This window comes from Ovis aries, chromosome 2 (assembly GCF_016772045.2).
Source record: "Ovis aries strain OAR_USU_Benz2616 breed Rambouillet chromosome 2, ARS-UI_Ramb_v3.0, whole genome shotgun sequence".
Taxonomy (NCBI): Eukaryota; Metazoa; Chordata; class Mammalia; order Artiodactyla; family Bovidae; genus Ovis; species Ovis aries.
In genome coordinates, this window is record NC_056055.1 from 131,390,997 (window position 1) to 131,411,858 (window position 20,862).

The following is a 20,862-nucleotide window of genomic DNA, read 5'->3' on the forward strand; positions in this document are numbered from 1 at the left end:
TAGAAATGTGCTTTTTGATAAATTAATCTCATGATAATTAACAATTTCAGGAATAAAGCAGAAGAAGACTGTCAATTGGTGTGTAATTCTTTGACTTCTTCATTTATTCAAGTAAAATTGATAGTAAAATAATAATCATTTTTTCCCATACAGAGTTTTCTATTTCTCTTCTGTCTGCTGAAGAAGAAGGACCTCAAACCTCTAGCTGTGACCTTCAGTTATCTAATAGAAATGAAACACTCGAACCTTTGTCTGAACCTTCAGTTTATTCACCTAAATTTGATTCCAAAAAGGAGGGCAGTGCCCCAGTTTTCATCAAAGAAATGTCAAATGCTGAAATAAGCATAGGGGATGTGGCAAAGCTGTTTGTTTCTGTCATTGGCATTCCCACACCCCAGATACAGTGGTTCTTTAATGGAGCAATGTTAACCCCTTCCGCTGATTACAAATTTCTGTTTGACGGTAATGATCACAGCTTAATCATTCTGTTCACCAAACTGGAGGATGAGGGAGAATATACATGTATTGCCAGTAATGAATATGGGCAGGCAATGTGTAGCGCGTATCTGAAAATAAATTCTGAAGCCGAGGGCCATGAAGAACCAGAGTCGGCAGAGGAGAAGTCTCTGGAAAAGCTCCAAGGTCCTTGTCCTCCTTCCTTCCTTAAGGAGTTAAAACCAGTGCACTGTGTGCCGGGCCTCCCTGCCATCTTTGAATACATGGTACTCGGAGAGCCTGCACCCACTGTTCTATGGTTCAAAGAAAACAAGCAACTTTGTACCAATGTTTATTACACTATCATTCACAATCCTGATGGTTCCGGGACATTCATCGTCAACGATCCTCAGAAAGAAGATGGTGGTCTCTATGTCTGTAAAGCAGAGAATGTGTGGGGTGAGTCCGCCTGTGCAGCAGAGCTGTTTGTGCTTCCGGAAGAATCAGACACAACTGATGCCGCCTGCAAAGCAGCGCCCGCACCAGAGGCTCCGGAAGGTTTTCCACACACATCGTTGAAGGACCCTGCACTTGAGACGGTCGACTCAGAGCAGGAAGTTGTAACTTTCGTAAAAGATGCCATTTTGAAAGCTTCTTTAATTGCAGAAGAAAAACAACAGTTTTCGTATGAGCACGTGGTTAAAACCAATGAACTAAGCAGTCAAGTTACTTTAAAAGCTGAGCAACTGCAATCCACAGTCATGTTGGAACACCATATGCCCACTCCTGAAAGCACCAGAGAACTTTCCATCAGTGGCACTATTCATGTCCAGCCTATCAAGGAACTACCTCCCAATTTACAGCTGCAGATTACCCAGTCCCAGGACACCCTCCCCAGAGAAGATACTGTGATGTGTCAAGAGCCTGAGTCACAGGTAGTTCTATCAGATATGGAAAAAATCTTCCCAAGTGCCATGTCCATAGAGGAAATTAGTTCGTCAACAGTTGAGTCTCTGCAAACTTTATTAGCTGAACCTGAAGAGAGTTATCCACAGCCATCAATAAAAGAAATACCAGCCCATTCATATCCAACCTCTGTGGCTGAGGAAGTACTTTTATCAAAAGAGAAGACAGTGTCTGCAGTGGAAAGAAGGCAAAGAGAGACTTCTCAAAAGCAAGAGTCACGAAATGCTGTCTTCCTGAATCAGAGCTTAGCTGAGGGACATGCACAAAGTTTCCAGGGTCCTGACGTCACAGTCTCCCGGGTCCCTTCAGAACACACGTGCACAGAAAGTGAAATTTTGATGGAAAGTGTGGATCAACTGGATAGTGCAGGGCAAGATTTTGCAGACAGGATTGAGGAAGGCCAGTCCTTAAGGTTTCCATTAGCATGTGAAGAAAAGCAGATACTGCTCAAGGAAGAGCATTCTGACACCTTGGCATTGCCCCTGAACCAAACCACGGAGTATAAAAAGGAGCCTATGGCAGTAAATGGTGTGCAGGAGGTGCAGGGAAGTGATTTTCTTTTTAAGGAAAGTTTGCTTTCTGGTATTCCAGAAGAGCAGCGATTAAACCTGAAAACTCAGATCCGCAGTGCTTTGCAAGCAGCAGTGGCCAGCGAGCAACTGAGTCTTTTCTCTGAATGGTTAAGAAACATTGAACAGGTGGAGGTCAAGGCCGTAGATTTTACCCAAGAGCCCAACTGCATTATGTGCACCTATCTGATTACCTCAGTGAAATCTCTGACAGAAGAATTAACCCTCACTATTAAAGGTATTGATCCTCAAATGGCTGACTTGAAAACTGAACTGAAGGAGGCGTTGTGCTCTATATGTGAGGAAATGAACATTTTAACAGCTGAGGAGCCTGGAATTGAGAAAGGAGCCACAGTAGTCTTGCAGGAAGATGTTTCTTTTTCCAGTTCACAGAAGCTTGAAGCAATCACTGAACCAGAAGTTGAATCTAAGTATCTTATCGCGAAGGAAGAGGTCAGTTATTTTAAGGTGGAGAGTCAGGTCAAAGCTGTGGGTACCACAACTGCTTCTGCTGCTGTTTATGATGAAAAACAGGATGAGATACCAAAACCATCAGAGGAAAAAGAGAAAGTCTCTGAAGGTGGTACTGAGGAGGTTGGTACAGTAGAGATACAGGAAGCTGAGGATGAGGAAGACAGGAAGCTCGGAGAGGATGCTCCTGTTGTACAGACGCCCTTGGTGGACACAACTGCCGAGGAAGGTGACATCATAAGCCTCACGTCATCCATAACAAACGCCAAAGAGGTGAATTGGTATTTTGAGAGTAAACGGGTCCCTTCAGATGAAAAGTTCAAGTGTTTACAGGATCAAAATACATATACGCTGGTAATCGACAAGGTAGATAGAGAAGAGCATCAAGGGGAATATACGTGCGAGGCCTTGAATGACCGTGGAAAAGCAACAACTTCAGCAAAACTCACTGTAGTCAAAAGAGGTTGGATTTTTAAGGATTCAGTGGATCAAGCTCTAACATTCACTGGGTTGTAGTGATTTAGGTTTCATCACTGAATTTTCACTTACCTGCCGTTGCCAGAATTTATTTAGAGTAAAAATGAAATCACAGACATAATCATGGTTATTAACTCTTCTCCTTTTCCCTTACTGCCTTACTGAGTGGTACGTTATAGTTATACTGCTATTTATTTTAAAAAAATAAATGTATTTTCATATATTTCATAAAACTGATGTTTTAAGTTTAATGATATATAATCAAAAGCTGTCAGTGAACACCTAGTTACCCTGAAATCATCAGGCTCATTCTTAAATTCAAAATAACCATGATTAATTGTCTGTGTTTCTCACTTTGATGTCTTTTTTTTTTTTTGCTATTGTTCCACTACATCACTTTATTTAGTAGATCATGTTTCTTTCACGTTATTCTGAGTTTTCCTAGTCGGCATGGTATATTAAACAAATGTATCATGTTGCTATGCATGTAAGCCAAAGCATCACATTTTTTTTCTATTTTATAAAGCATCACATTTTTCACAATTCACTGGAAAATAACACGTGAATATGTTGAAAGCTGCTCATTGTCTTCTTTTGCCTTCAATGATCTTTCTCATTTTCCAGTCACTTGTCTTAAACTGCTGCAATCCATCTCACCAGTTTCAACTGTTCTACTCCATTAACAGCAACAAAAGTTAGAAGGAAAAGAAAAATGTGAGGTGCCTAGTAAGGAGGTTTGCTAACAGCCTCTGCTTCCCTTTGCAGCTGCTCCAGTGATCAGGAGGAGAATTGAGCCCCTGGAAGTAGCCCTGGGCCACCTCGCCAAATTTACCTGTGAGATCCACAGCGCCCCCAATGTCCGCTTCCAGTGGTTCAAAGCTGGACGAGAAATCTATGAAAGTGACAAGTGTTCTATTCGGTCTGCAAATTATGTCACCACCCTGGAAATCCTGAGAACCCAGGTTGTTGACTGTGGCGAGTACACCTGCAAAGCTTCCAACGAGTATGGCAGTGTCAGCTGCACAGCCACACTGACTGTGACAGGTAAATGCCATACGCTGACACAGATGTCGTTCCATTTCATAGTATTGCCTATTTTACTTTCTTATAGGTGCAGGAAGTGTGTGTTCTACCAACTGGAGAGACCAACATCCAATGTGGTAACACAGTGGCTCCTGCAGAGCCTATGAGAGATGAGAAATTCTTGTTTACAGTCCTATTTCTGACAACAGTTAAAGAAAAAAAAATAGCTTTTTATTTCAAGAGGATGTCGAGGAATCATACAAGCAGTGACTCCTGATAGTTTGGTTTGGGTTTTTGTTTTGTTCTCTTTCTTTTCTTTAAATAGTCTGGCTTGTCCCTTAGTAGAAAAAATTTTCAGGACACTTTGGTGCTGCTAAAAAATAAATGATGTCCCAATATATTTCATAACTTGGAATCATTTAACCAATTAAGAACAGGAAAAAGCAGAACAGGGGAAAAAAAGGGCAGAGCATAAGACTAAAGTTAAACAAATCCTAGTAAGTCCTAGTAAGAGACAGGGAGGTATTATACGACTCCAAGCTAGGATTCTCACCCTAGGCTTTATTACTAATTCAAAAATAAGAATAACTACACAAATATTCTGTTCTTAGTTTCCTAATAACATGCAGAATGACTGTCAAGTAGGTTACACTCAAGTGTCTGAATTCCCTTATTAGCAAAAAAGATTAGTAGCGCTTTCCTTTCTCTCCCTTCCTTGCCTCTGTGTCTCTCTTGCTTTCTCTCTACCATGGGAAAATGTGACAATGAGCTTATGAATTATGGTTTGGGATCAGGGGTAGCCATGACTTGCGCTGTTGACAGAAGCCATGCACTAAACGCCCGGGTGGGCCTGTCCTTTGCTCTTCTTTTTCTTTCTGAAGTTTAGTTGATTGCCATATTACCTTGATCTTCTCTTCCAATGAGAGCATGGAGGGGAAAGACAGATGCAGCACCTGTCATTGACTTGGAAAAGACGGGGTTACCCATAGCTTCCTCTCATCCACAACTCTTCCATGTCGGAAACTCCACACCCCAGGCCCACAGTGACCCATTCAGTGGCTTTTGCTTTGCGATCAGAGAATACCTATGCCACCAAGTGCATGGCATTATTCTTAATGACACTTTGGGAAATTTCTTTTTCCAAAATAGGCCTGTTCAGTAATGGAGCTAACACTTGAGCTTCAAGTCACAGAGGAAAGAAGAAAGAGGAGTATTTTTTTTTAACCAAAAAGAGAGATTCCTAAAGGCTTTCTTCCAAATGCAGAATGGACATAGAAAATTACTGCCACATATATTTTTACAAGTTTGAAATGGTTTAGCAGATGCATTTATAGTTGAAACATGAGGGTTAGACTTTACAAAACTATTCAGACTTTTTCTATTACTCATTTAATATCCCTGCTCTTCAGAAAAGTCAAGAACATTTTCTTTATATTCCTTATACAGTCTTCTGATTTGCAGAATTAAAGTACCAGTTGAATTGCTTATCAGATAGTTCAAACAATTAATCAGCTAATAAAATGGACAGGTCTTTAGCAATTGTAAGTTAATGTTGTGAAATAAAAGAAGAACAAATCTTCTTATATTTAAAGTTTAAAGTGCTGTCTTGCTCTGCTATAAAAAAACATTCTCGTCCCTTTCCTTTGATGCATCTTTTCATCTTCTTAATACATTACCCTACTTTAAATAATGTCTCATGTCTATCTAAAGCTATAACTCATATCTTCTCTTTCTTGGAATATGTAATTACAGCAGTAGCTTTGTGGGGACAAAATATAACACTGAAAACATTTCTCTTACAGAGGCGTATCCACCAACCTTCTTCTCCAGACCTAAGTCCATAACGACTTTTGTGGGTAAGGCAGCCAAGTTTCTCTGCACAGTGACAGGCACTCCCGTGATTGAAACCATTTGGCAGAAAGATGGCATGGCCCTCTCACCTTCCCCTACCTGCAAGATTTCAGATGTAGACAACAAACACATTTTAGAGCTCTCAAATCTTACAGTTCACGATAGAGGAGTTTACTCCTGTAAGGCTTCTAACAAGTTTGGAGCCGACACCTGCCAAGCTGAGTTGGACATAATTGACAAACCACATTTCATTAAAGAACTGGAGCCTGTACAATCAGCTATCAATAAGAAGATCCACCTTGAGGGCCAAGTAGATGAAGACAGAAAAGTCACAATTACGTGGAGCAAAAATGGGCAGAAGCTCCCCCCTGGGAAAGATTATAAGATCTATTTTGAAGATAAAATAGCATCACTTGAGATCCCTCTGGCCAAACTCAAAGATTCAGGAACCTATGTTTGTACAGCTTCCAATGAGGCTGGAAGCAGCTCCACTTCAGCGACAGTAACTATCAGAGGTAAGAAGTGTGTGAACAATGTTTCACTCCCTTCTCTGCAGGGATGCCTCAGTAGACAAATTGTTGACACACTGCAGTCGGCGCATTTTATGATGAAAATGATTTCATCTCAGCAATTGTTTTGGTTTGGGAAAATCCTGAAATTTTTTGATTTTATTTTTTTAGTCTTTTCCAGAATTCACTTACTCTTGTTTGTTTCAAGCTGTCTGCCATTAACATAGCTTGCTTAAAACTACTTCTAAGAACTTTGAGTGTCTAGACAATCCTTAAATCTCTTCTTTCATAAAATTTCTCTTTGTCTAAGTAGAATTTGTTTAGTTTTGTTTTTGTTTGTTTATTTTTTAAATCAAAACTCTGGGAAAACATTTTGGAACCATAGAAATGTGGAAAGCTATTAAGTACACCACAACCTGTTCAGGAATTTCATGAAGACATTTTGTGTGTGTGTGTGTGTGTGTCTTTTTATTGTGTGATGTCTACTTTGTGTGTGCTTTATGCTTCAGATATCTTTTCCTTTTCTCTTTTGTTAACTTCATATAGAGCCACCATCCTTTGTGAAGAAGGTGGATCCTTCTTACTTAATGCTCCCAGGTGAATCAGCACGCCTCCACTGCAAGCTGAAAGGCTCACCTGTGATCCAGGTTACTTGGTTTAAAAATAACAAAGAACTTACTGAGAGTAACACAATCAGAATGTCTTTTGTCAACTCTGAGGCTGTCCTTGATATTACGGATGTAAAAGTGGAAGACAGCGGGACTTACTCGTGTGAAGCAGTGAATGACGTTGGCGGTGACAGTTGCAGTGCTGAAATAGTTATCAAAGGTTTGTTGCCTTGGTCCTAGTCCATTGGTTTTTGAGAAAAGATTTTCTTTTTAACTGTTTGTAACACATAACTTATACAATACTTTCATGCTTTTGTAGAACCTCCTTCTTTCATCAAAACTCTTGAGCCTGCAGACATAGTGAGAGGAACAAATGCCCTCCTTCAGTGTGAAATTGCAGGCACTGGACCATTTGAAATTAGCTGGTTCAAGGATAAGAAGCAAATTCGAAGTAGTAAAAAGTACAGGTTGTTTTCTCAGAAGTCCACTGTGTCCCTGGAGATCTTTTCTTTTAATAGTGCGGACGTTGGTGACTATGAGTGTGTGGTTGCTAATGAAGTTGGGAAGTGTGGCTGTGTTGCAACCCACTTACTAAAAGGTTAGTGCTTGAAAATTTGATATCTCTTTAATAAACTGTCAAAATAGCTTTCTTAGCTCAAGGAAGTAAAATGGGTACACTCTCCTCTTCTCCTAATTTTTGAAAATACGTTTTGCCTTCGGTTTGACTTAGGACCCTGGGGACAATGCAGTCTTTATCTTGAGGCCAGTGTAAATATTGAGTCTCTCGTGGTGGTGGTGGTTTAGTTGCTAAGTTGTATCCGACTCTTGCGACCCCACGGACTGTCGCCCACGAGGCTCCTCTGTCCAGGGGATTTTCCAGGCAAGAATACTGGAGCGGGTTGCCATTTCCTTCTCCAGGGGATCTTTCAGACCCAGGAATTGAACCCGGGTCTACAAAAGTGAATGATGCAATAAGCGATTTTGTCAGCTGATAGCCGTGTATCTTTGCATCTTCTTCTTGCATGGAATTGTAATACCTCTTAAACTGGATTTCTTTTTCTAATCAACCAACACTATGGACTAGATAAATGTAATCGAGATAAAATTCTTGAATGCACATGGTGTCAAACTGTTTGGAAATGATCAATTTTATGTGCTGTCTTTCTTTAACTAGAACCACCAACCTTTGTAAAGAAAGTAGATGATTTTACTGCACTGGCAGGACAGACGGTTACCTTACAAGCTGCCGTGAGAGGGTCAGAACCCATTTCTGTCACATGGTTGAAAGGACAGGAGATCATTAAAGAAGATGGAAAGATCAAAATGAGCTTTGTCAATGGTGTGGCAGTCTTGATAATCCCTGATGTGCAGATTAGTTTTGGTGATAAATACACATGCCTGGCTGAAAATGAAGCCGGAAGCCAAACGTCTGTTGGGGAATTAATAGTTAAAGGTTCGTGGAGAAACATTTTGAATTGATATTTCCTTTAAAAATGAAACCTTAATCAACACTGCAGAATTCTAACTATTTAATACCATTGTAGAACCCGCTAAAATCATTGAGAGAGCAGAACTGATCCAAGTGACTGCGGGAGACCCAGCCACGCTGGAGTACACAGTCACAGGCACCCCAGAACTCAAGCCAAAATGGTACAAAGACGGGAGACCGTTGGTTGCCAGTAAAAAGTATAGGATAAGTTTCAAAAACAATGTTGCCCAACTCAAATTTTATTCAGCTGAACTGCACGATAGTGGCCAGTACACGTTTGAGATTTCCAATGAAGTGGGCAGCAGCTCCTGTGAGACAACCTTCACTGTCTTAGGTTAGTATCCGTAGAAACCTGTACTCCCATATTCCTGAAAGCCAACTGACAACCGACACTAAAATCACTGTGCCCTTTTCCACATTGTTCTTTCTTCTCTTCTTGTGCCGTGAACAGATCGAGACATTGCTCCATTCTTCACCAAACCCCTTCGAAACGTGGACAGTGTGGTTAGTGGCACCTGCAGGCTGGACTGCAAAATTGCTGGCTCCCTCCCCATGAGGGTGTCCTGGTTTAAGGATGGTAAAGAAATAGCCTCCTCTGACAGATACAGAATAGCCTTTGTGGAAGGCACAGCCTCTTTGGAAATAAGCAGAGTAGACATGAGTGATGCCGGGAATTTCACCTGTCGAGCCACGAATTCCGTGGGAAGCAAAGATTGCAGCGGAGCCCTGATTGTGCAAGGTTGGCTGGAGACTGTGCCTTTCACTCTTATGTAAATGATGTTCAAATTAAGGTATCTTCCTTTCAATGGCACCTCTTAACTCTTTGAAATTCTTTCTTTATACTCCTTTAGAACCACCCAGTTTTGTAACTAAACCGGCATCAAAGGATGTCCTGCCTGGCTCGGCTGTGTGCCTGAAGAGCACCTTCCAAGGGTCTACCCCTTTCACAATCAGATGGTTTAAGGGTGACAAAGAGCTGGTTTCTGGTGGAAGCTGCTATATCAACAAAGAAGCTTTAGAAAGTTCCCTGGAACTATATGCAGTAAAAACCGCCGATTCAGGCACATATACCTGTAAAGTCAGCAACGTGGCTGGAGCTGTGGAGTGCAGTGCAAACTTATTTGTGAAAGGTTTGCAGAATTTCCTTGACATCTTTGAGCTCCCCTTGTTAGTCCTTGCCTCTTTCTCACGTCTCTGAATGACTTCCTTCCACAGAACCTGCCACATTTGTTGAAAGGTTAGAGCTATCCCAGCTGTTAAAGAAGGGAGACACCACCCAGCTAGCCTGCAAAGTCACGGGCACCCCTCCAATTAAAATAACGTGGTTTGCAAATGATAGAGAAATTAAGGAGAGCAGCAAACACAAAATGTCTTTTGTGGAGTCCACTGCGGTTCTAAGACTTACAGATATTGCTGTCGAAGACAGCGGTGAATATATGTGTGAGGCTCAAAATGAAGCTGGGAGCGACCACTGCAGTAGCATTCTGATCGTGAAAGGTTTGTGTTCACATTGTCCCTTGTGTTACCAAAGTTATGGCCCGGGGCACAGACTCCACTCCCACTAACTCAAAATAATTCCTTTCCACTGTAGAGTCACCTTACTTTACCAAGGAATTTAAGCCCATTGAAGTGTTGAAGGAATATGATGTCATGTTGCTGGCTGAGGTGGCAGGCACGCCTCCCTTTGAGATCACTTGGTTCAAAGGTAACACCGTACTACGAAGTGGCAGGAAGTACAAAACCTTCATTCAGGATCAGCTGGTTAGCCTGCAGATCCTCAAGTTCGTAGCTGCGGATGCGGGTGAATACCACTGTCGGGTCACCAATGAGGTGGGCAGCAGCACCTGCAGTGCCATGGTGACTTTAAGAGGTTAGTGTCAGTGCTGATGACGGACTGGCTTTTCTTTGGAGTCGATGCTTTTTGTTAAGCTGGTTTTGCTCTAGAGTCAGTATTGATTGAGAATTCGTCCTTCCACTAGAACCCCCAACCTTTGTAAAGAAGATCGAGAGCACCAGCTCCCTTAGAGGAGGCACCGCTGCCTTCCAGGCCACACTGAAGGGCTCCCTGCCCATCACGGTGACTTGGCTAAAAGACAACGAGGAAATCACTGAAGACGATAACATAAGAATGACCTTTGAGAACAATGTGGCAAGTCTGTACCTCAGTGGCATTGAAGTCAAGCATGATGGGAAATATGTTTGCCAGGCCAAAAACGATGCAGGAATACAAAGGTGTTCCGCAGTACTCTCAGTAAAAGGTTGGTTCAGAAAGCTCACCGTGGGTTCTAGGGAAAAAATGCAGATATAAGCCTTTAACCAGAGCCATTCACAACCCACACCTGTCCCTTTGTTTTCCATAGAACCTGCAACAATCATTGAGGAGGCTGTGTCTATAGATGTCACCCAAGGAGACCCTGCCACTTTGCAGGTTAAATTTTCAGGGACTAAGGAGATTACAGCCAAATGGTTTAAAGATGGCCAAGAACTGACCCTGGGCCAAAAATATAAAATCAGTGTCACTGACACTGTCTCTATACTGAAGATTATTTCTACCGAAAAGAGAGATAGTGGTGAATATACTTTTGAAGTCCAAAATGACGTCGGGAGGAGCAGCTGCAAGGCTAGCATTAACGTCTTAGGTTGGTACAGCTCTTTTATGGCGAGGAACTGGGCATTTCTATGCTCTTTCATCTCTTTCAATTTTAGAAAAAAATTATAAATCAGTAGATTGACTTTTTTTAAAATTTATTTTTCATTGCATAGATCTTATCATACCTCCGTCATTCACCAAAAAGCTGAAGAAAATGGACAGCATTAAAGGGTCTTCCATTGACTTAGAATGTATAGTGGCCGGGTCGCATCCAATAAGCATCCAGTGGTTCAAAGATGACCAAGAAATAACAGCTAGTGAAAAATACAAGTTCTCTTTTCATGACAACACTGCCTTCTTGGAAATCAGTCAGCTGGAAGGTTCAGACAGCGGCACCTACACTTGTTCTGCCACCAACAAGGCAGGGCACAACCAGTGCAGCGGCCATCTGACAGTCAAAGGTTGGCAAATTTGGTCTCTGCCTCTCGAGAACTCACTGCTCTCTCATTTCTTAATTCTTTCCTTGACTGATCAGTTCTAAAATAAACCTTCCTTTCCCCTTTCGCTTCTTCTTTCACCCCAGAACCCCCTTACTTCCTGGAAAAGCCACAGTCTCAAGATGTCAATCCCAATACAAGGGTTCAGTTAAAGGCACTTGTGGGTGGTACCGCACCCATGACTATAAAGTGGTTTAAAGATAACAAAGAGTTGCACTCGGGAGCGGCTCGCTCAGTCTGGAAGGATGACACCTCCACCATCCTGGAGCTCTTTTCAGCCAAAGCTGCCGATTCGGGGACCTACATTTGCCAACTGAGCAATGATGTTGGCACAGCAACCACTAAAGCCTCTCTCTTTGTGAAAGGTCTGGTCTCTGTATCTTCTCACTGTCTTGCTTGCCTAGATTTTCTTCAGGGGAGCGGGCTTGAGAAAACAGTTTTGCTCGTTGCTCTTTAGTATAAAAAATGTTCACCATCACATGTTTTTCCCCATCTTTAGAACCTCCTCAATTCATTAAAAAGCCCAGCCCAGTGCTAGTGCTGAGGAATGGACAATCCACGACATTTGAATGCCAGATAACAGGCACGCCTGAAATCAGAGTTTCTTGGTATCTGGATGGGAACGAAATAACAGCCGTTGAGAAGCATGGCATTTCCTTCATTGATGGTTTAGCCACTTTCCAGATATCCGGGGCCAGGGTGGAAAATAGTGGGACTTACGTCTGTGAAGCTCAAAACGATGCAGGGACTGCAAGCTGCAGCGTTGAGTTAAAAGTGAAAGGTGTGTTACTGCTTCCCCTTTCCACTCTGGCTATGCTCCTGGCTGGTCCTTCGGTCTTCCTGGAGTAAGCGGTTCTCTGTCTCCTTTTTGAATCTTTAGAACCTCCCACCTTTATCAGAGAGCTGAAACCTGTGGAGGTAGTCAAAGACAGTGATGTGGAGCTGGAGTGTGAAGTTATGGGAACATCTCCATTCCAAGTCACTTGGCTGAGGAATAACAGGGAAATTCGGAGCAGCAAAAAATATACCTTGACTGACAGAGTGTCAGTGTTTAATCTCAACATAAACAGATGTGACCCTTCAGACACTGGTGATTACCAGTGCATCGTATCCAATGAAGGCGGCAGCTGCTCTTGCAGCGCTCGAGTATCTCTGAAAGGTCAGTTGGATGCAAGGGAGCTGGCTGCCCAATACAAATTCTGTAAAGTTTTCATCTTGTGATGATGGGTAGGAGTTAGGTAAACCTCCTCTTCTCATACTGTCTGCTTTAATCACAGAGCCACCCTCGTTCATAAAGAAGATAGAAAACATCACTACTGTTTTGAAAAGTTCTGCCACCTTTCAGAGCACTGTGGCAGGCTCTCCTCCCATTTATGTCACCTGGCTCAAGGATGATCAGATTCTGGATGAAGATGATAATGTTCACATCTCCTTTGTGAACAACGTGGCCACACTTCAAATCAGATCTGTGGATAATGGACACAGTGGGAGGTACACGTGTCAAGCCAAGAATGAGTCAGGAGTTGAGAGGTGCTATGCTTTCCTTTTAGTACAAGGTGTGTAAGCCCCTCTCAGAGTTCTTCTCTGGAGACAATTTCACAAGCAATACCTTTCTTCCATGGAATTATGAGTGCGACTCATCCATGTTTTCATTCTTACTACAGAACCTGCTCAGATCATAGAGAAAGCTAAATCTGTCGATGTCACTGAGAAAGACCCAGTGACCTTGGAGTGTGTTGTGGCCGGAACGCCAGAACTCAAAGTCAAGTGGCTTAAAGATGGGAAACAGATTGTGCCTAGTAGATATTTTTCGATGAGTTTTGAAAACAACGTGGCAAGTTTTAGGATTCAGTCAGTAATGAAGCAAGACAGCGGCGAGTATACTTTCAAGGTGGAAAATGACTTTGGAAGCAGTAGCTGTGATGCCTACCTGAGAGTACTAGGTTTGTACTCTTGGCCCCCATCAGTCTCCCTTATGTATATATGTCCTTGATAAACAAGTGGCAACAATTAATGGATGTGTTTTATTGTTTGCATTGGACAGATCAAAATATTCCTCCATCATTCACCAAAAAGTTGACCAAAATGGATAAAGTTCTAGGCTCTTCCATTCACATGGAGTGCAAAGTTTCTGGCTCACTTCCTATTAGTGCTCAGTGGTTTAAGGATGGAAAAGAAATATCTACAAGTGCAAAATACAGACTCATCTGTCATGAGAACACTGTGTCACTGGATGTTAACAATCTGGAATTAGAAGACACTGCAAATTACACATGCCGAGTATCCAACGTAGCAGGGGATGCGGCATGCAGCGGCATCTTGACTGTAAAAGGTTAGAATTTCTTAACCTCTTCCTGGCTCTTCTCTCTGGTTGCTTTTAAATTTAACACTCTTTCCTGGTGTCCTTTAAAACTAAAAATCACCATAATTCTGTTTCTTTAGATACATCTATATTGAGTTCAAGAAATATTCAGTCATTACCTCTTTTCAGTAATGTTTTCTTACATGTCCTTAAAACTGTTGAAATAACCCAACTACAAGGCATTTAATCATATGCATTTCTCTTAAAACCTGTAGAACCTCCAAGCTTCTTAGTGAAACCTGAGCGACAACAAGCCATACCTGACTCTACAGTGGAATTTAAAGCTGTGCTAAAAGGAACGCCACCATTTAAAATCAAGTGGTTTAAGGATGATGTGGAACTTGCCTCTGGACCTAAATGTTTCATTGGCTTGGAAGGGTCAACCAGCTTCTTAAATCTCTACTCAGTGGATGCTTCCAAGACTGGACAATATACTTGCCAAGTTACCAATGATGTTGGTAGCGACTCTTGCACCACAGTGTTGCTTGTGACAGGTGTGCAAGTTTGATTGTCTTATGTTTCTGTCTGACCTGTGGCTCTGGTCCTTTCTCTAATGTTTTACAACTCATCTACCCAGTCAAGAGAATACCCTCCTATTTGCCGGGCATTGTTCATGTTTCATGTTTTTCTCTTTCTTGTACCACATAATTGAACATGTGTTATTTATATCTGTTATGTTCCCTCATAATCGCCTTTTTCTTCGCTCTCTAGAACCACCAAAGTTTGTAAAGAAACTGGAAGCAACCAAAATAGTGAAAGCAGGTGACTCAGCACGACTTGAATGCAAGATAACTGGGTCCCCAGACATCAGAGTTGTGTGGTACAGAAATGAACATGAACTCCCAGCCAGCGATAAATACAGAATGGCTTTCATCGACTCAGTGGCCATCTTACAGATGAATAATCTTGGTACCGAGGACACTGGGGACTTCATTTGTGAGGCTCAGAATCCTGCTGGCAGCACAAGCTGTAGTACCAAGGTTATTGTAAAAGGTAGAAACCTCTTCTCTTCCTCATTACCCGAAGCCCACCTTCTTCTCCTCTGGCTTTCAGAGCTCTTCATGGTTTTACTGTCATTTTTAGCTTCCATTTGAGATCACAGGACATTTTTCCAAATAGTATCATTTCTGTTTTTATGTGTTTTTCTTAAGATTTGCTTACATATAGGTAATCATTCTGAGATATCTTTCTTGTTATGCCAATGCCATAATTGTAATCACCTCAACATATTAGCCAAGCAGTTCAAAGTTGATGTTTCAAACACTCACGAAAGGAAGGCATTTTAAAATTAACTTTTGCCTTCAGTCAACTTATAAATATATCATCATCCTCAGCATGATCTTTATCTTTTCTTTAAAACAAAAACTACTTACTACATATATCCCAAGGTTCAAGCAATAGAGGTTTTAACCTTACATTTACAACAGGATAATTATATATATTTTTTCTCTCTCCAAAACTAGTTTCTAGTTTTTAAAATAAGATCACTATACCTTGTTACAAATAGTACTAGTATTTTCCAGAATTTTTGTCACAGAACCTAAGTTTGTCATATTGTGAGGCAATTATTGCAAAAACCATTTGTTGATGTGGAAGGCTTTGAGCACAGATGTGATAACTTCCAAGTATCCCAACAGTAAAGCACATACATAAAAATTTCATCCCTGAAGTCAGGACCCCATACCTCATGCAGATCATATTAATCCTTACACTTGGGTTTAGAGGTGCATTTGGTTTTTGTTTTGTTTTACAATTTCACATCAATCTTTACTAAATTAGTAAAGTGGTGTAGATAGAATGTTGAGCTGCTCAGTAAGGTTGTCTGGGGTCTAGTCTGGGTCCTCAGCCAGTGAAGCCAAGTGATTCTATAAAGGCCCTATTGCTTCTCTGAAGCTATTATTCTTCAACACTAAAGTGATAGTGCCAAACCTGTGTTAGTATTTTGACTCTTTCTTCCAATTTTTAAACAAAGAAATAAAAACATTATATGGAGTTAAGTAGCCTAGTTCATGAGGAATTCTTGTTTTTTACAGAACCACCTGTTTTTAGCAGCTTCCCTCCTGTGGTAGAAACCCTTAAAAATGCTGAAGTTAGTATTGAGTGTGAACTTTCGGGAACACCACCATTCGAGGTGGTTTGGTACAAAGATAAGCGACAACTCCGAAGTAGCAAGAAATACAAGATTGCATCCAAAAATTTCCATGCAAGTATTCACATTCTCAATGTTGACACTTCAGACATTGGTGAATACCACTGCAAAGCACAGAACGAAGTGGGAAGTGATACTTGCATTTGTATTGTAAAGCTCAAAGGTAAGCCTTATTTCCTGCACATGGCAGAAATGGCAGGAACGTGCAAAATGGTTATTTGTCTTCTCTTTTTCATTATCTGGACAATCTTTCCAACAATCTCCATCCATCTTTCCCTGTTTAGAACCACCAAGATTTGTCTCCAAGCTGAACAGCCTCACTGTTGTAGCTGGTGAGCCTGCTGAGTTACAAGCATCCATAGAAGGCACCCAGCCTATTTCTGTCCAGTGGCTTAAAGAGAAGGAAGAAGTGGTTAGAGAAAGTGAAAACATCAGAATTACATTTGTGGAAAATGTTGCCACTCTGCAGTTTTCAAAAGCAGAACCAGCTAATGCTGGGAAGTATATCTGCCAAATCAAGAATGACGGTGGAATGAGGGAGAACATGGCCACGTTGACTGTTTTAGGTTGGTACAATATGGTGCAGTAGTTCTCTGATATAAGGAGGTTACCAAACACCGAGATGACTTAAAAAGAGATAGTGGTAGAATTTCCCTTTTTTAATTTCAGAACTATATCGATCCTCACCTATTTCAGAGGTTTATGGAAAAGAACCTTTCAAGCACTCTTTTCTGTGTCTGTGATCCTAACAAAAATTAACCATTTTTATTGTTTTCTTGATGAATTAGCAGAGAAAATCATGACTGTCTTTTGTTTAACCATGAAAAAAATGAGAGTCCAACGTATGCTACAAGGAGATTTTTTTTTTCTCAAGTATTAGTGTTTAAGCTGACAAAAACTCCAAAGATCAAAGTTTGATAAGAATGACTCACACTTTCATCTTTGGGCATATTCGTTTTTAATTTTGCAGTTGTTTGAATAACAACTTTCAAAAAGCTGTCTTTAGCACCTTAAAGTAGAGCGGCAATACTGAGCAATTCATAGGAACATGTGGGCTTTGTTCTAGAGAGGGTCAAGTACAAATCAATATATGACATTGAATTATTTCAGAAGTTGAATAATGCGAAAACATATTTCTTAATAATTCCATAATTTCATGACAGCATGTAATTATGGATTCTCATTTTAAGGTCTAGAGAAGGAGGGCCTGAAGATATCCATATCATTGAAAGAAACAGTGTTAATGAATTTGATAGTAGAGACAAGGTGAAGCTAACAGGCTTTAACAGATGGCTATCACATTTTATTTCAGAACCTGCGGTCATTGTCGAGAAAGCAGGTTCGATGACGGTCACTGTAGGAGAAACGTGCAGTCTGGAGTGTAAGGTGGCTGGCACTCCCGAACTCTCAGTTGAATGGTACAAGGATGGAAAGCTGTTGATCAGCAGCCAAAAACACAAATTTAGCTTCTACAACAAAATCTCTTCCTTAAAGATTCTCGCTGTTGAAAAACAGGACGCAGGCACATACACTTTCCAGGTTCAAAATAATGTTGGAAAAAGCAGCTGCACAGCCGTGGTCGATGTTTCAGGTTAGTTGCGACGTGTTCTTCCCATTGCTCAGCAAAGTCCTTTCACAAGCTTTCTTCCCTCGAGTCTCTTCTACTCTTTCAAACCTCAAGTCTCTTACCTCTCCTCACGCAGACCGAATGGTTCCTCCCTCTTTCACACGAAGACTGAGAGATACCATTGGAGTGCTGGGTACATCTTGCATCTTGGAGTGCAAAGTAGCTGGATCATCACCAATCTCTGTTGCCTGGTTTCATGAGAAAACCAAGATTGTCAGTGGAGCGAAGTACCAAACTACCTTTTCAGATAACGTCTGCGCGTTGCAGCTCAATTCTCTGGACTCATCAGATATGGGCAGTTACACATGTGTGGCTGCTAATGTCGCTGGGTCTGATGAGTGCCGTGCAGTGTTGGCTGTACAAGGTCAGTGTAAGACACTCACATCCTTTCTTGCAAGTTCTTCTTTGGGTGGCCATCCCTGCTGACACATTCAAAAGGCATCTTCTTTTTGATAAAAATTGCGACTAAATCTGAAACTTACAGGATCTTTTCATTGTCCTCCTTGCTTGTATAGAACCACCCTCTTTCGTGAAGGAACCTGAACCTTTGGAAGTACTACCAGGCAGAAACATCACCTTCACAAGTGTTATTAGAGGAACCCCTCCATTTAAGGTCGGCTGGTTCAGAGGTGCCAGGGAACTGGTGAAAGGAGACAGGTGCAACATCTATTTTGAAGACACTGTGGCGGAACTGGAATTATTTAATGTCGACATCTCTCAGAGTGGGGAATACACCTGCGTGGTTTCTAACAACGCTGGCCAAACGTCCTGCACTACCCGTCTCTTTGTGAAAGGTTTGCTCCCATGCATTGTGCTTCCTGCTTTTTAAGTGGCATCTTCGTTCTTGTTTTCACTGTGTTTAACGGCTATGCTTTGTCACTCCCCAGAACCAGCTGTGTTTGTGAAGAAACTGAGCGATCACTTTGTAGAACCAGGGAAATCCATCATTTTGGAAAGTACCTACATGGGAACACTCCCCATTTCCGTTACGTGGAAAAAGGATGGTTTCACCATAACACCCTCTGAAAAATGCAGCATAGTCACAACAGAGAAGACCTGCATCCTGGAAATTCTGAACAGCACGAAACGAGATGCAGGACAGTATTCCTGCGAGATTGAAAACGAGGCGGGAAGGGACGTTTGTGAAGCTCTGGTGTCTACATTAGGTGTGTTATTCTCAGATGATTGACATTTGTCTAATGTGAGGCATGGTTTGTGTGGTTTTCTCTAATCCCAGTTGCTGATCGTGAACCTTTCCTCTTTAGAACCACCTTATTTTGTTACGGAACTGGAGCCTCTGGAGGCATCGGTGGGAGATTCAGTTTCTTTACAATGCCAAGTTGCTGGGACCCCAGAAATTACAGTGTCTTGGTACAAAGGCGATACCAAGTTACGGCCGACTCCTGAATACAGGACTTACTTTACAAACAATGTGGCCACACTTGTTTTTAATAAAGTGAACATCAATGACAGTGGAGAGTACACATGTAAAGCAGAAAACAGTATTGGAACGGCCTCTTCTAAGACTGTCTTCAGAATCCAAGGTGATGATTTTATTTTACAAATTAAGGAATTTATTCTTCCTTATCTTCACACTTGACTTTATGGGGAAACTTTTGTTTCACGTACTAATGCCTCAAGTATTACTTGTCTTCCTGCAGAGCGCCAGCTCCCACCTTCCTTTGCAAGACAATTAAAGGACATTGAACAAACTGTTGGGTTACCAGTTACCCTCACTTGTCGACTGAATGGCTCCGCACCCATCCAAGTGAGCTGGTACAGAGATGGGGTACTTTTACGAGATGATGAAAATCTGCAGACATCGTTTGTAGATAATGTGGCAACTTTAAAAATTTTGCAAACAGACTTGAGTCACTCTGGCCAGTACTCTTGTTCAGCTTCTAATCCACTTGGAACAGCGTCTTCCAGTGCTAGACTGACAGCAAGAGGTTTGTTCCCATGTTACTCTTTTTCTCTTTGCAAACCATGACTTCCTATTCATTGTCAAAGAAGAAATAGCCAATAAAGAACAACAGCAAAAAGTATGTTGATTTTTCTTCTCATCTTCCAGAACCTAAGAAATCTCCCTTCTTTGACATCAAGCCTGTATCTATAGATGTTATTGCTGGGGAAAGTGCTGACTTTGAATGTCACGTTACTGGTGCTCAACCAATGCGAATTACTTGGTCAAAAGATAATAAAGAGATCCGTCCTGGAGGAAACTACACAATTACTTGTGTGGGAAACACTCCCCATTTGAGAATTCTTAAAGTAGGCAAAGGAGACTCTGGTCAATATACTTGCCAAGCAACCAATGATGTTGGCAAAGACATGTGCTCAGCTCAACTCAGTGTAAAAGGTATCTCTACATGGCACTGACCAATACTTGTTCTCTCCCATGTTGCATAATTTTCTTCAGAAAAGTTTCTTTATTTTTTAAATGTTTGGGATGAACTAACTAGATCATATTAGAATTTGTATATCAGTGTTGGAGGCAATATTAATCAAAGTTCTATTTTCCTTTTTATTTTGTTTTTTAAATTAGTGTATCTCTAAGTATAATCTTATCAGAGTGTTGTTTATGTGAAATTTGTTAAATGTCATTTCCTCTCTTTTTTTCACTCTTTTCCTGTCATATGGCATTCTGAATTATCGTTTTGATCAAATACTTCTATAATACTTAACTTACATGTTTTAGTTTCTATATCCAGACTACGAGATAAACTTGTCAAGTAAATTCTCTATTAAAAAATAGTAAAAGCTTATTTAAAAGAAAAACATATATAGTTTATCATGAAATTCTCAGAAAGTACATATATTCTTAATAATAAACAAGATTAAATTAGGTATTTATAAAATCTTAAGCTACAAACATAAGATGTTTCTTCCTTTGACTTACTAGAACCTCCAAAGTTTGTTAAGAAATTAGAAGCTTCAAAAGTTGCAAAGCAGGGAGAATCCATCCACCTGGAATGCAAAATAAGTGGTTCTCCAGAAATCAAAGTTTCATGGTTCCGAAATGACAGTGAACTTCATGAGAGCTGGAAGTACAACATGTCCTTTGTGGACTCGGTGGCAGTGCTCACCATCAATGAAGCCAGCGCAGAGGACAGTGGGGACTACATCTGTGAAGCCCATAACGGTGTTGGGGACGCCAGCTGCAGCACAGCCCTGACCGTCAAAGGTTAGATACACTAAGTCCCTTGCTCTCTTCCTTCTCCTCTGATCTGGATTCTTTC

At 41.2% G+C, this 20,862-nt stretch overlaps 1 protein-coding gene across 1 annotated transcript in view; it reads left to right on the forward strand.

Moving 5' to 3' along the window:
- The window catches only part of TTN (titin), a 277,391-nt gene that overhangs the window by 67,509 nt on the left and 189,020 nt on the right, over nt 1-20,862 (forward strand). The window contains exons 46-77 of the mRNA XM_060409682.1: nt 154-2,904; nt 3,684-3,962; nt 5,744-6,307; nt 6,848-7,129; nt 7,229-7,507; nt 8,084-8,362; nt 8,454-8,732; nt 8,850-9,137; nt 9,250-9,528; nt 9,614-9,895; nt 9,990-10,268; nt 10,378-10,656; nt 10,759-11,037; nt 11,162-11,449; nt 11,572-11,850; nt 11,985-12,266; nt 12,366-12,644; nt 12,763-13,041; nt 13,150-13,428; nt 13,530-13,817; nt 14,063-14,341; nt 14,559-14,840; nt 15,881-16,159; nt 16,281-16,562; nt 17,309-17,587; nt 17,700-17,987; nt 18,139-18,417; nt 18,511-18,789; nt 18,889-19,167; nt 19,285-19,572; nt 19,695-19,982; nt 20,526-20,807. Of these exons, the coding sequence (XP_060265665.1) occupies nt 154-2,904; nt 3,684-3,962; nt 5,744-6,307; nt 6,848-7,129; nt 7,229-7,507; nt 8,084-8,362; nt 8,454-8,732; nt 8,850-9,137; nt 9,250-9,528; nt 9,614-9,895; nt 9,990-10,268; nt 10,378-10,656; nt 10,759-11,037; nt 11,162-11,449; nt 11,572-11,850; nt 11,985-12,266; nt 12,366-12,644; nt 12,763-13,041; nt 13,150-13,428; nt 13,530-13,817; nt 14,063-14,341; nt 14,559-14,840; nt 15,881-16,159; nt 16,281-16,562; nt 17,309-17,587; nt 17,700-17,987; nt 18,139-18,417; nt 18,511-18,789; nt 18,889-19,167; nt 19,285-19,572; nt 19,695-19,982; nt 20,526-20,807 (11,757 nt within the window). The remainder of the gene's footprint in view (nt 1-153; nt 2,905-3,683; nt 3,963-5,743; nt 6,308-6,847; nt 7,130-7,228; nt 7,508-8,083; nt 8,363-8,453; nt 8,733-8,849; nt 9,138-9,249; nt 9,529-9,613; nt 9,896-9,989; nt 10,269-10,377; nt 10,657-10,758; nt 11,038-11,161; nt 11,450-11,571; nt 11,851-11,984; nt 12,267-12,365; nt 12,645-12,762; nt 13,042-13,149; nt 13,429-13,529; nt 13,818-14,062; nt 14,342-14,558; nt 14,841-15,880; nt 16,160-16,280; nt 16,563-17,308; nt 17,588-17,699; nt 17,988-18,138; nt 18,418-18,510; nt 18,790-18,888; nt 19,168-19,284; nt 19,573-19,694; nt 19,983-20,525; nt 20,808-20,862) is intronic.